At 45.5% G+C, this 13,508-nt stretch overlaps 1 protein-coding gene across 1 annotated transcript; it reads left to right on the plus strand.

Moving 5' to 3' along the window:
- The first annotated feature begins 5,515 nt into the window (after positions 1–5,515).
- On the plus strand, positions 5,516–12,270 carry LOC124550980 (cuticle protein 6.4-like). Its single transcript, XM_047125800.1, has 3 exons — positions 5,516–5,583; positions 9,291–9,578; positions 12,053–12,270. Exons 1-2 carry the CDS (start codon positions 5,569–5,571, stop codon positions 9,543–9,545), a joined length of 270 nt encoding a protein of 89 aa, XP_046981756.1. The 5' UTR covers positions 5,516–5,568; the 3' UTR covers positions 9,546–9,578; positions 12,053–12,270.
- The last annotated feature ends 1,238 nt before the right edge of the window (positions 12,271–13,508 follow it).

The raw sequence follows: 13,508 nt of genomic DNA on the forward strand, positions 1-13,508 counted from the left end.
CTAGATATATGGCCATTCTGTGAAATTAAAACGTCGCATTTTCTTGAATTGCGTGTTAGAAATTGCAAAAACTGAGTCTTACTGTGATTTAGTGTTAGTTTAATACTACTAGCCATAAACTTATGGCATGTACTGCACTATTTGAAACAGTGTCAAAGTTCCAATCAGCATCTTTTACTGCCAAGCTAGTGTCATCAACAAACAGAAACATCTTATAGTCACCTGTAATACTAGACGCCATACGATTTATATACGAGGGTGAGTCAAATGAAAACCGTAAATATTTTTTTAAATATTATTTATTGTACAGAACTGGTGCAAAATTGTATCACTTTTCAACATAATCTCCCCCACGCTCAATGCAAGTCCTCCAGCGCTTACAAAGTGGATAAATTCCTTTAGAAAAAAATTCTTTTGGTAGTCCGCCCAACCACTCACGCACCGCGTGGCGTACCTCTTCATCAGAACGGAACTTCTTTCCTCCCATTGCGTCTTTGAGTGGGCCAAACATATGGAAATCACTTGGGGCAAGGTCTGGTGAGTATGGTGGTGGAAGCTTAAATTGGTATGCGTGCTACAAACACCGAGCAGAATGGCCTGTAGGGGGTAGTATAGTGCAGATGCACACATGCCGTCGCAGTACCAGTATAAAGATGGCCGCCCCACTTGCGACTTGCACCAGGGAAGAACAGCGTTCATAGCAGTTACTTCTGTAAAATAATTGGGAGTATGCGTGCGGAACGATTTGAAGTGGAATGATCATATAAAAATAATTGTTGGTAAGGCGGGTGCCAGGTTGAGATTCATTGGGAGAGTCCTTAGAAAATGTAGTCCATCAACAAAGGAGGTGGCTTACAGAACACTCATTCGACCTATGCCTGAGTATCCGTACCAGGTCGGGTTGACAGAGGAGATAGAGACGATCCAAAGAAGAGCGGCGCGTTTCGTCACAGCGTTATTTGGTAAGCGTGATAGCGTTACGGAGATGTTTAGCAAACTCAAGTGGCAGACTCTGCAAGAGAGGTGCTCTGCATCGCGGTGTAGCCTGCTGTCCAGGCTTCGACGGGGTGCGTTTCTGGATGAGGTATCGAATATATTGCTTCCCCCTACTTATACCTCCCGAGGAGATCACGAATGTAAAATTAGAGAGATTCGAGCCCGCACGGAGGCTTTCCGGCAGTCGTTCTTCCCGCGAACCATACGCGACTGGAACAGGAAAGGGAGGTAATGACAGTGGCACGTAAAATGCCCTCCGCCACACACCGTTTGGTGGCTTGCGGAGTATAAATGTAGATTTAGATAAGGGCGGAGTGCACCCCACTTGCCAACAGCGCTCGGCAGACCGGGTGGTCACCCATCCAAGTGCTAGCACAGCCCGACAGCGCTTAAGTTCGATGAGAACCGGTGTTACCACTGCTGCAAGGCCGTTGGCCCTTGTACTTTCATTACAGTTTACAAATTTCCTTTTCACCTGATAGTTTTTGCATCCTCGACTTGTGTACAACAGATGTTGGATAATGATTTTTGACCGAAACTGGCCACACGATAAAGAATAAATTGAGTAGCAGCTTAAGGTGTTACTTGACCTCATTTTTTAATAAACCAGGATGCTGGTCAGAGCAGACCCGATGCTATCTAAAATGAAGTCATTGTCTTATCAACTCCACCGTCTTACTTGGTTGGCCCCTATTGTACAAGGTTCTTTTGATCCTACAAAATTTGCTCCAGGCTATAATCAGTTCTGAACTGCCACGGACGCCCAATGGTGACTGTAGTACCACAAACATGAATATGTCTGCATGGCTTCACTTCAGTACGTCAGCATCCCTCCCGCTCAGCGAGATGTTGAGTCCAGGATAGAAAGACGTTATTGTCATGCGCTACAGATTTTGGCCGATTTACATGTAAATACGCAGAATTGCAGAATATGGGCAGGGGAAAATCCACACGCACATCAACCGGTACCACTTCATTCTCCAAAGATGACTGTTTGGTGCGATTTGACGGCCGTAATTTTTCGAGGAGATGAATCCTGCCGGTCCTGTTACCTGTACCGTCACTGGCGCACGCTATGAACGTATTTTTCCTACCAACGTCTTTCCTTCAGCAGCGTGGATGTACGGGTGGGATAATTTTATGCAAGATGGCGATCCTCTGCACATTGCACAGCCAGTGAAGCGGCTGCTGCAGAGGCATTTCGAAAATGCTAGAATTTTCAGCCGTCATTTCCCTGCAACCTGGCCGTCCAGAGTGCTTTGTTCTGAAAGCTGCTGTGTTCAGTGCTTCAATTACGAACTAAAGGCACACATTATGCAACGCATTCTGAACGTGAGTCCAAAGACACTCCGATCCGATGTGAAACATGCAATTTCTAGATTTTTAATTTGTGTCAGTAAATGGTGGTCTCGTGACAGTTACAATACGATATTATTCCGGTTTTATGCATTATTGGCTTCAGGACAATTGAAAACCGATTTTTCCCACCGTATGTGGTACGGCCTCCCTGTGGTGGGTGGGTTTACCTCACTAACAGTCCCACCACTGTTGACTGCCGAACTTTTGCAGTCTTGCACATTGAACAGTACGGATGGTGTGTGCCACTCCAAACACAATCGTCGAATTGCGATTCATCTGCCATTTCTAGGCGACTCCATTTACATTCAGACGCATACAGCCATCCATTGATAAAATTTTCTTTAAATTTTTACTCGTGACGTTTCCCGCTGTGTCACTAGCGTGCTCTTCAAATATGACGTCCTTAAGAGCAGTGGTTCTCTTTCTACAGAGTTTTGAAACTGGAACTTTAATTGTAGACACCCTGTACGTATCATACAACCAGATACTTACAGTTTTTATAATACATTTTCATGTATAATAAAAATACAATAACAACATTTAATATTTATAAATAATGTTAAGAACAGACAGCTATCAAAAGAATACGAGAAAACGCCAAAGGTTTGCCTTCATGACGAGTATTACTTTTGTAACAATATATCACAGAAATTTTCAGTATATATCTTTGCTTCTCAGTTCCAGCTGTTCATTGAAAGTGGTTAGTAGACACTACTAGTTCTAGGAAACCTCGACGTCCCAGGGCCGTCGAGTTCAATAAAAGACCCCTGGCCTCATGCAAAGCGTCAGCGAACATTTCTTCTGTAACACGAGCTGTGGCCGACGACATGGTCTCCCATCCGTAGACATTTGATGCAAAGACTGAAACACCCTTTATATTCGTCTCTACATTCGACATAAAAGTTTTCTGGGTACGGTACCGCGTCATAATGTATAATAGTACTACTGCTGGAGGAAAACCAACGTTTCTGCCAGACCCAGAAGAAGGTCGCTGTAACCGTGGCCGAAACGTAGATTTTTCTCCAGCAGCAGTACTTTTATACATTATGACGCTGTACCATACCCCGAAAACTTTTATGTCGACTGACTCTGGTAGCGGAAGCCTACGCAATTATATCACCTCTACATTGTTTTACTTCGAAACGCCCTCTATATTGACCAGTACAGTGGACACTGAAGAGTCAAGGAAACTGGTACTCCTGCTTAATATCCTGTAGGGCGCCCGCAACAACGCAGAAGTGCCCCGACACGACGTGGCATGGACTCGACTAATGTCTGAAGTAGTGCTGGAGAGAACTGGCACCTGAATCCTGCAGGGCTGTCCATAAATCCGTAAGAGTACGAGGGGGTGGAGATCTCTTCTGAACAGCACGTTGCAAGGCATCCCAGATATGCTCATTAATGTTCATGTCTGGGGAGTCTGGTGGCAAGCAGAAATGTTTAAATGCAGAAGAGTGTTCCTGGGGCCACTCTGTAACAATTCTGGACGTGTGGGGTGTTGCATTGTCCTGCTGGAACTGCCCAAGCCCGTCGGAATGCACAATGGACGTGAATGGATGCAGGTGATCAGACAGGATGCTTACGTACGTGTCACCTGTCAGAGTCGTATCTAGACGTGTCAGGGGTCCCATCTCACTCCAATTGCACACGCGCCACACAATTACAGCACCTACACCGGCTTCAACGGCTCCCTGATGACATGCTAGATCTATGGATTCGTGAGACTGCCTCCATATCCGTACACGTCCATCCGCTTGATACAATTTGAAACGAGACTCGTCCCACCAGGCAACATGTTTCCAGTCATCAACAGCCCAATGCCGGTATTGAGTGGCCCAGGCAAGGCGTTTGTGTCGTGCAGTTATCAAGGGTACAAGAGTGGACCTTCAGCTGATGTTTCGTTTAATGGTTCGCACGCTGACACTTGTTGATGGCCCAGCACTGAAATCTGCAGCAATTTGCGGAAGGGTTGCACTTCTGTCGCGTTGAACGATTCTCTTCAGTCGTCGTTGGTTCCATTCTTGTAGGATCTTTCACCGGCTGCAGCGGTCTCGGACATTAGATGTTTTACCGGATTTCTGATATTCACGGTACATTCGTGAAATGGTCTTCCGGGAAAATCCCCACTTCATCGCTACCTCTGAGATGCCGTGTTCCATCGCTCGTGCGCCGACTATAACACCACGTTCAAACTGACTTAAATCTTGATAACCTGCCATTGTAGCAGCAGTTACCGATCTAACAACTGCGTCCTCATATAAAGGCGTTGCCGACCGCAGCGCCGTGTTTTACCTGTTTAAATAGCCCTGTATTTGAATATGCATGCCTATACCAGTTTCTATGGCACTTCAGTGCACTTAGTCTTTCCTACTAAACAAGTGAGCTTATGTGCTTCAGGCATTGGTAAGATATAGCACAAGCTTCAAACTAAACTCTGACTCGTTATCGGCCAATCACGATCTGCAGACGGCAGCAAGGGACGAGATGAAGGATAGCCATACTGTCGGTTAGAAATTTTGTTGCTACCAGAGGTGGCATCTCTTTCTTCTAAATTTCGCAGCCTGTATTCCCCAAATTCCTTAACAAGTCCTGTAGACGGACAATAACTTACTGACTGGCCTTTCTGATGCGCAGCTTGAACGGCCAGCAGCGTAGAATCCTCCATGGCAATGTGCCTCTTGAATGTACACTAGCCGCCTATCAGTCCTCGGTCGTAAAATCCACTTTGACGGAGGCGCTAATGTTGAGCGCGGGTGTGCCAGAGCCATAGAACCGTAAATCCAAACCTGATACGGCGGTTAGCTTCATAAGCTTCTGAGGCTGACCAATTTACGCGGTCGCTCCGCTATTAAGAAAGGAGCTCTAAAAAAACGAAAGCAAGCATTTGCCTCCATTAATTAACGTATCCTTCACGGAACAGGTTAGCGGCGTCTCGGAAAGCAGCAGATGTGAAGCGCCCACACACACACACACACACACACACACACACACAGGGACACTCCTGTCAGGACACAGCGGTCTGGTCGCCTCGCCTCCACCCCCCCACCTCCCCGTCCCCACCATCACACCCACAACTGGTGACGTTTCGCCCTGGGCGTGGCATCTTCATGACCTTGGTTGTTGGTACGCCACCACTATATATACCGCAGGATCCGTCACTTTGGCATCATCTTCAGCGACGACAGCCGAAGCCGATACACCCACACCACAACCATGTTCAAGTACTTGGTAAGTTAACATTCTCATGTACAGTACACTGGGAAAAACGTGGAGCGTCTGCACACTCCCATTTGCATGTTGATAAAAAGTTCTGCTGTTATGTCTGGGAAAAGAGTTAGTTTGCCACGAAGGTATAGTCAGGAGTGCCACAGTGCAGAGCATGGGAGGACGCGTCTTTGTTCTCCACACACATAAACGATCTGACTGATAGTCTATGCAGCAGTGTGTGCTCAAGACAGTGAAGCGTGTGGCAAGCTTCAGTCGTTCGGTGGCTCCAGCAGGGTACAGTATGACTTGTGTAGAATTACTGTTTGGTATGATGAGTGCCGGCTTGCTCCGAATATGGAAAATATAGGTTCAGAACTGACCATCGATTTGCTACAGAATACATTCCCTTGAGACAGGGAAGCTTATGTCCACAAATCAGCACGAATTTAGGAACCATCACTTGTGCGAAACTCAGCTTGCCCTTTTCACGTACGATATGCTGCGATCCATTTATGAAGATTTTCGGAAATCGTTTAACACAGTGCCACACTCCATTCTGTTAACTAAGGTATATAGCCCGCATCTCGTGGTCGTGCGGTAGCGTTCTCGCTTCCCACGCCCGGGTTCCCGGGTTCGATTCCCGGCGGGGTCAGGGATTTTCTCTGCCTCGTGATGGCTGGGTGTTGTGTGCTGTCCTTAGGTTAGTTAGGTTTAAGTAGTTCTAAGTTCTAGGGGACTGATGACCATAGATGTTAAGTCCCATAGTGCTCAGAGCCATTTGAACTAAGGTATAGCTTTCCAGATATGTGAATGGCTCGAAGGGTCCTTATGTTATAGAACTCTGTACGATTTCCCGGACAGTGGATGTTCATCGGAGACAAGGGTATTCTAGGGAGTGCAAGGAAAGTCTCATAGAACAGTTGTTATTTTCTACGAGGGTTGGACCTTTAGTAGTGGCAACTATTTATTTGCAGCTCGTACAAAATAGATACGTGTTTCAAAGTTTTACTGACCTTCAAAGTAGTCGCAAGCATTGTGTATAACCCGTTGCCAGGGATGTGGAAGTCGTAGGATATTCTTAGCAGCGCCAGTTGTGTTGACAGTTAGAGCTGAGCGGTCTATTGCCCGACGAATTTGTAGCAGTTTTGAAGCGAATGCCATGAACTATTTCCTTCAGTTTGGGAATCTAGCTGAACTCACGAGGGATTAAGTCAGGAGAGTGTAGTAGGTGGTATAGCACTTAGCAACCCCATCAATCAAACAAATCAGTAACAGCTTGCACTGTATGTGCTTGAGCATTGTCCTGCAAAATGATGGTCAGGTCCTGCAGAAAGTGTCATCACTTTTGTCTCTAACTGGCCGTACGTTGTGTTCTAAAAATGAACAGCATAGAGAAAGAAGTGACCATCATTTTCCCACCCCAGCCTATAACTGTATCACGTTTTGCGTATACACAGTAATATACAGGGTGGTTCATTGATAGTGACCGGGCCAAATATCTCACGAAATAAGCGTCAAACAAAAAAACTACAAAGAAAGAAACTCCTCTAGCTTGAAGGGGGAAACCAGATGGCGCTATGGTTGTCCCGCTAGATGGCGCTGCCGTAAGCCAAACGGATGTCAACTGCGTTTTTTAAAATAGAAACCCCAATTTTTTATTATATATTCTTGTAGTACGTAAAGAACTATGAATGTTTTAGTTGGATCACTTTTTTCACTTTGTGATAGATGGCGCTGTAATAGTCACAAACGTATAAGTACGTGGTATCACGTAACATTCCGCCAGTGCGGACTGTATTTGCTTCGTGATACATTACCCGTGTTAAAATGGACGTTTACCAATTGCGGAAAAGGTCGATATCGTGTTGATGTATGGCTATCGTGATCAGAATGCCCAACGGGCGTGTGCTATGTATGCTGCTCGGTATCCTGGACGACATCATCCAAGTGTCCGGACCGTTCACCGGATAGTTACGTTATTTAAGGAAACAGGAAGTGTTCAGCCACATGTGAAACGTCAGCTACGATCTGCAACAAATGATGATGCCCAAATAGACGTTTTAGCTGGTGTCGCACCTAATCCGCACATCAGTAGTAGCCAAACTGCGCGAGAATCGGGAATCTCAAAAACGTCGGTGTTGAGAATGCTACAGCAACATTGTTGCACCCGTACCATATTTCTATGCACCAGGAATTGCATGGCGACGACTTTGAACGTCGTGTACAGTTCTGCCACCGGCACAAGAGAAATTACGGGACGATGACAGATTTTTTGCACGCGTTCTATTTAGCGACGAAGCGTCGTTCGTCAACAGCGGTAACGTAAACCGGCGTAATATGCACTATGGGGCAACAGAAAGTCCACGATGGCTGCGACAAGTGGAACATCAGCGACCTTGGTGGGTTAATGTATGGTGCGGCATTGTGGGAGGAAGCGTAACTGGCCCCCATTTTATCGCTGGCAATCTAAATGGTGCAATGTATGCTGATTTCCTACGTAATGTTCTACCGATGTTACTAAAAGATGTTTCACTGCATGACAGAATGGCGATGTACTTCCAACATGATGGATGTCCGGCACATAGGTCGCGTGTGGTTGAAGCGGTATTGAATAGCATATTTCATGACAGGTGGATTGGTCGTTGAAGCACCATACCATGGCCCGCACGTTCACCGGATCTGACGTCCCCGGATTTCTTTCTGTGGGGAAAGTTGAAGGATATTTGCTATCGTGATCCACTGACAACGCCTGACAACATGCGTCAGCGCAATGTCAATGCATGTGCGAACATTACGGAAGGCGAACTACTCGCTGTTGAGAGGAATGTCGTTACACGTATTGCCAAATGCATTGAGGTTGACAGACATCATTTTGAGCATTTATTGCATTAACGTGGTATTTACAGGTAATCACGCTGTAACAGCATGCGTTCTCAGAAATGATAAGTTCACAAAGGTACATGTATCACACTGGAATAACGAAAATAAAATGTTCAAACGTACCTACGTTCTGTATTTTAATTTAAAAAAACCTACGTGTTACCAACTGTTCGTCTAAAATTGTGAGCCATATGTTTGTGACTATTACAGCGCCATCTATCACAAAGCGAAAAAAGTGGTCCAACTGAAACATTCATATTTCTTTACATACTACAGGAATATGTAATTAAAAATTGGGGTTCCTATTTTAAAAAACGCAGTTGATATCCGTTTGACCTATGGCAGCGCCATCTAGCGGGCCAACCATAGCGTCATCTGGTTTCCCCCTTCAAGCTAGACAAGTTTCGTTCTTTGTAGTTTTTTCGTTTGACGCTTATTTCGTGAGATATTTGGCCCGGTCACGATCAATGGACCACCCTGCATAGTACTACAGACCATGAACCATCGAAGTGCGCGATTCAGTTGTTCTAATCGAACCCTTAGGTTCAGATACTCGTCACAATGGAAGTGACAGATAGGGGGTGCACATGTATCCCTCCTTTCCTTGACTGACGACTACACTGATATGAAGTACATCTGGCTGCATAGTTAAATTAAAAATAAAATTCCTATAACTTGACTACAACAGAGTCAGTACCTAAGGTGGAGTAAACACTAACAAAAAGAAGAGGTTGATTGTAAACAACAGTAATCTCTATAATAAACAGCTAAACATCTCACATTTGAAAACACAGTTGAATCACTCTTTACTGTCATCATCAACCACACGTCATTTCTGAACTTTGCAGATCCTCGCTCTGTGCGTGCTGGCTGTCGCCTTCGCCGCTGAGGAGTCCGCCCCCAAGGAGAAGCGCGGCCTGGCCTACGCCACCGGCCTCGGCTACTCCGCCCCCGTGGCCTACTCCGGACTGTACAACGGCTACTCCGCCTACGGCGTGCCCGCCTACGCCTCCGGCTACTACGGCTACAGCGGCCTGGGATACAACGGACTGGGATACGCCGCTGCCCCCGCCCTGGGCTACGGATACCACGGATACTACTAGATGGTCCATCCCTAGCATTCTCAACCTCTCCTGGTGAGTACCGATCGATATTCCGGCAATATGTTATGTGCTATCACGGTCGCCACATTTTGATACTGTAACCTCAGTAGTGATACAAGCTACAGATTTACTTCAGGGGACAGATCACATCATTCTCAGTACTGACATCAGTCTCTCCATAATGTTGTGGCTGAGCAAAGTGGCACAGAGACAAGACAGTGTATTTGTACTGAAGACACGGGGCCATCTAGTTCTAGTTTTTCCACGATTTTCCCAAATCACTTTTGGCAAATGGTGGGGCGATTCCTCTGAAATAGCACAGATTAGTTTTTAAGTAACAGAGACCATTGCATTGTCCTGCAAGAGAGTAAGCTATCTTCATTAGTGCCTCAGGGAAGTGTCACAGGCTCACTCTAGTTCTCTATATACATCAACAATCTAAGAGACTGGGTGACCAGCAAACTGTGACTGTTTGCTGATGACACTGAAGTGTATGTGAAAGTGTCAACACTGAATGATCTTAAGATGATGCAGGATGATTTGAACCAGATTTCTATTTCATGTATTTGCTCCAAATGTGAGCAAATATTACTTAATGGAAATGAGTATGGAAAACATTACCATAATATTCGACTGCAGTATTAGTGGTATGCTGCATGATACAGTTATGTAGTTTAAAAATATCTGGGCATAATGCGATATGCAATGGAGCGAGCGCGTAAGATCGGTTGGTCGACTTTTCTTTAGTGGTAGAGTTCGAGGAAGGTGTAGCCCATCTACAAAGAAGACCATGAAACTTCCTGGCAGATTAAAACTGTGTGCCGGACCGAAACTCGAACTCGGGACCTTTGCCTTTCACGGGCAAGTGCTCTACCAACTGAGCTACCCAAGCACGACTCACGCCCCGTACTCACAGCTTTAAATCTGCCAGTACCTCGTCTCCTACCTTCCAAACTTTACAAAAGCTCTCCTGTGAACCTTGCAGAACTAGCACTTCTGAAAGAAAGGATATTGCAGAGACATGACTTAGCCACAGCCTGGGGATGTTTCCAGAATTCATTCTGAAAGAAGACCATGTACACAACACTTCTATAAACCATTCTTCTCTGTCGTTTGAACGTTTGGGATCCACACCAGGTCAGGTTACTGGCAGGCGCGTTGATAGGTTTGCTGCCGCTAGGTTTGTACATGACTATTTCGGAAATGCTACATGGATTGAAACGAGGATCCTGGCGAGAAGAAGACATTCTTATTGAGAAACACGGTTGAGAATGTTGCGTCAGATAGTGTGGGAGTCAGCACCAACACAACAAGGACGGAGAGATGCTGCGATGGCCGGCGGCAGGAATCCAAACTGATCTGTATATAACACTTCCAAATTATTAGAACAATTAACACAATTTCTGTTATGAGGCGGCTTGATGTCCTTTCTGTGGATCCTACTTGCAAGTGCTTGCAGAATGCAGACTAAGTATCGCCTCAGTACTGATACTCTCGAAGTCTGCGACCGAACTGGGGACAACAAGCGATGGGTGGCTGGTTAAATCAGCGTTGACTGATGGCGCTGAACTCTGTGTTCCTAGAGGTGTGTCTCTGCCCTCTCTTTCCATTGGCGTCCAGGTCAGCGCCTTCTTGATGGCATTTCGTGGCGCTGCGCTGGTCGCTGGACAGTCGATGCGTTAGGGCTGCACAGGGAAAGTTCAGACAACCAGCATCTGAAGTTGACTGCAGAACGATTATTCTGCCGATAACGTACATTGCGCATAAAGACCGCGAAGACAAGATAAGAGAAATTAGGGTTCGTGGAGAAGCATACAGATAGTCGTTTATCCCTCGCTCCATTTGCGAGTGGAACAGGAAAGGGGATAACTAGCTGTGGTACGCGGTACCCTCCGCCACACACCATATGGGGGTGGCTTGAAAAGTATGCTTGTAGGTGCAGGAGTGGATGACGTGTCTCCCCAAACCGAACTTGTGCTCCTTTTCTAAGGACAACATCGTCGACGGGACATTGGCCCCAAAGCTCCCTTACTTCCTTTCAGAATTGTGGAGCACATGCTGTCTATCCATACGGCTTCTCTTTGGAGACGAAAAAACTCCTCCACAGGAATCCACAAGAAGTGATTCTACGCAAGTCATGTTGGTACTCCCATTCACAAGATCCAGAAGACTATAGATACCATGATTCATGACTCCCAGTGATACACAACAAACGTCGCGAATAATAAGTACACATGCCGGCCGAAGCGGCCGTGCGGTTAAAGGCGCTGCAGTCTGGAACCGCAAGACCGCTACGGTCGCAGGTTCGAATCCTGCCTCGGGCATGGATGTTTGTGATGTCCTTAGGTTAGTTAGGTTTAACTAGTTCTAAGTTCTAGGGGACTAATGACCTCAGCAGTTGAGTCCCATAGTGCTCAGAGCCATTTGAACCAATAAGTACACATACTTCAAATAAGTATTCTTCTTTGCAGCTGGTAAATTTAACGTTCTATTTTGTTTTATTACAGGTCCTCCGCCTTCCCTTCCATACTGATGCTGAACTTCAGGAAGAATCTGAGCCTTGCTGGAGCTTAATAAGTGGTTATCTGGAATCAACCTAAGTAGACACTCGATCGGTTCTACGATCAAGCAACGTCGACATCAAGCTCGATTCCTTGAGCTGAAGATCTGCAATCAGTATGCACCTTCTCCATATTCCCCAGAAATAAAAAAAATTTGCAGAAAATTACGTGTTTCTAGCGTTAGTTATTATTGCAACAAGTAATCCATCTTTATCTCCTTTATTAATTGAAACTACTGTACGGGTAACCTTGTTTCCACAATTGCATGGTTCCACTGTCGTTGTACTTTATTTGTATTACGTGCCTTACTCACCATTATTGGCCATCTAGAATCTAACGGTCTCTTTTGAGTGTTAACTACATATGATCATACATATAGTATTAACAGATTGTATATGAAGTCAAAAGAGAAAATTCAAAAGCATTTCAGTACACCCCACCCGTCAGCCCAAAAAGTTTCGATGCTTCAGGTGTTGTGCATAGATTTCGACCTGGAAACGACGCAAAAATTCCTGATTGTCATCAATTCATGATTCAGTACGTGGTACCCATCTTGTGGAGACTTCATAGAATCGCAGCATATGGTGGACAATGTCGTGCGCTGAAACAAGAGTGATCTCCAAAAGAGTGGCTATTTCGTTTATAATAATACACCTGTTTTTCCTCACAAGCTCTTTCACTGTGGCAATGTTTTGTTCGTCACTACATGGTGTTCCTGGACCCGGCACGGAACGTCCCTCGCACAAGTTTCGCCTCTTCTAAAATTTCTACACCACTCGTACACTTGCTGCAGCGACACACGCAAATCACCTACCGTGCTTGCAACGTGCGATGCATTTCCTCAGATTTAATAGCTTCACTAGTCGGTGATGGAACGGGCATCCTTGCACTGAGACAGCTTCCTTTTCTGCGATGCAACAATCGGCAGCCAAGTTTCGGTCATTTGTCGAAACACAAGGATAGCTCCTACCAAATGCCAAATCGACGTTTCAGCACACAATGGTGTCCATAATGTGCTGAAGTTGAATAAAGTGTTCACAAGGAAGCTGTCACGTACTGACTGATGAACTGACAATGTCGCATCGATGCGTGTAAGAAACCTTAGCGTCGACCTTCCATATCGAAGGGAATCGGTTTGTGGACATTACTGTTACAGGAGAGGAAACCTGGGTGCACAGTCACCGACCTGATACGAAAAGATCGAGCATGAAATAGCGTCATATGTCTTCAGCAAAACAAAAAGAGTTACACACTCAAAAATCCCCAAGAAAAGTCAAGCTTATGCCATGTTGGAATCCAAAAGGAAAATTTGGAGCATTAAATGGAAGCGGGATTAACAATTACTAGTAATTCATACACAGATCTCCTATGAAAGCATATTCAACCTGCAGTCAGGTGTAAA

Source organism: Schistocerca americana, chromosome 9, assembly GCF_021461395.2.
Source record: "Schistocerca americana isolate TAMUIC-IGC-003095 chromosome 9, iqSchAmer2.1, whole genome shotgun sequence".
NCBI classification, from domain to species: Eukaryota; Metazoa; Arthropoda; class Insecta; order Orthoptera; family Acrididae; genus Schistocerca; species Schistocerca americana.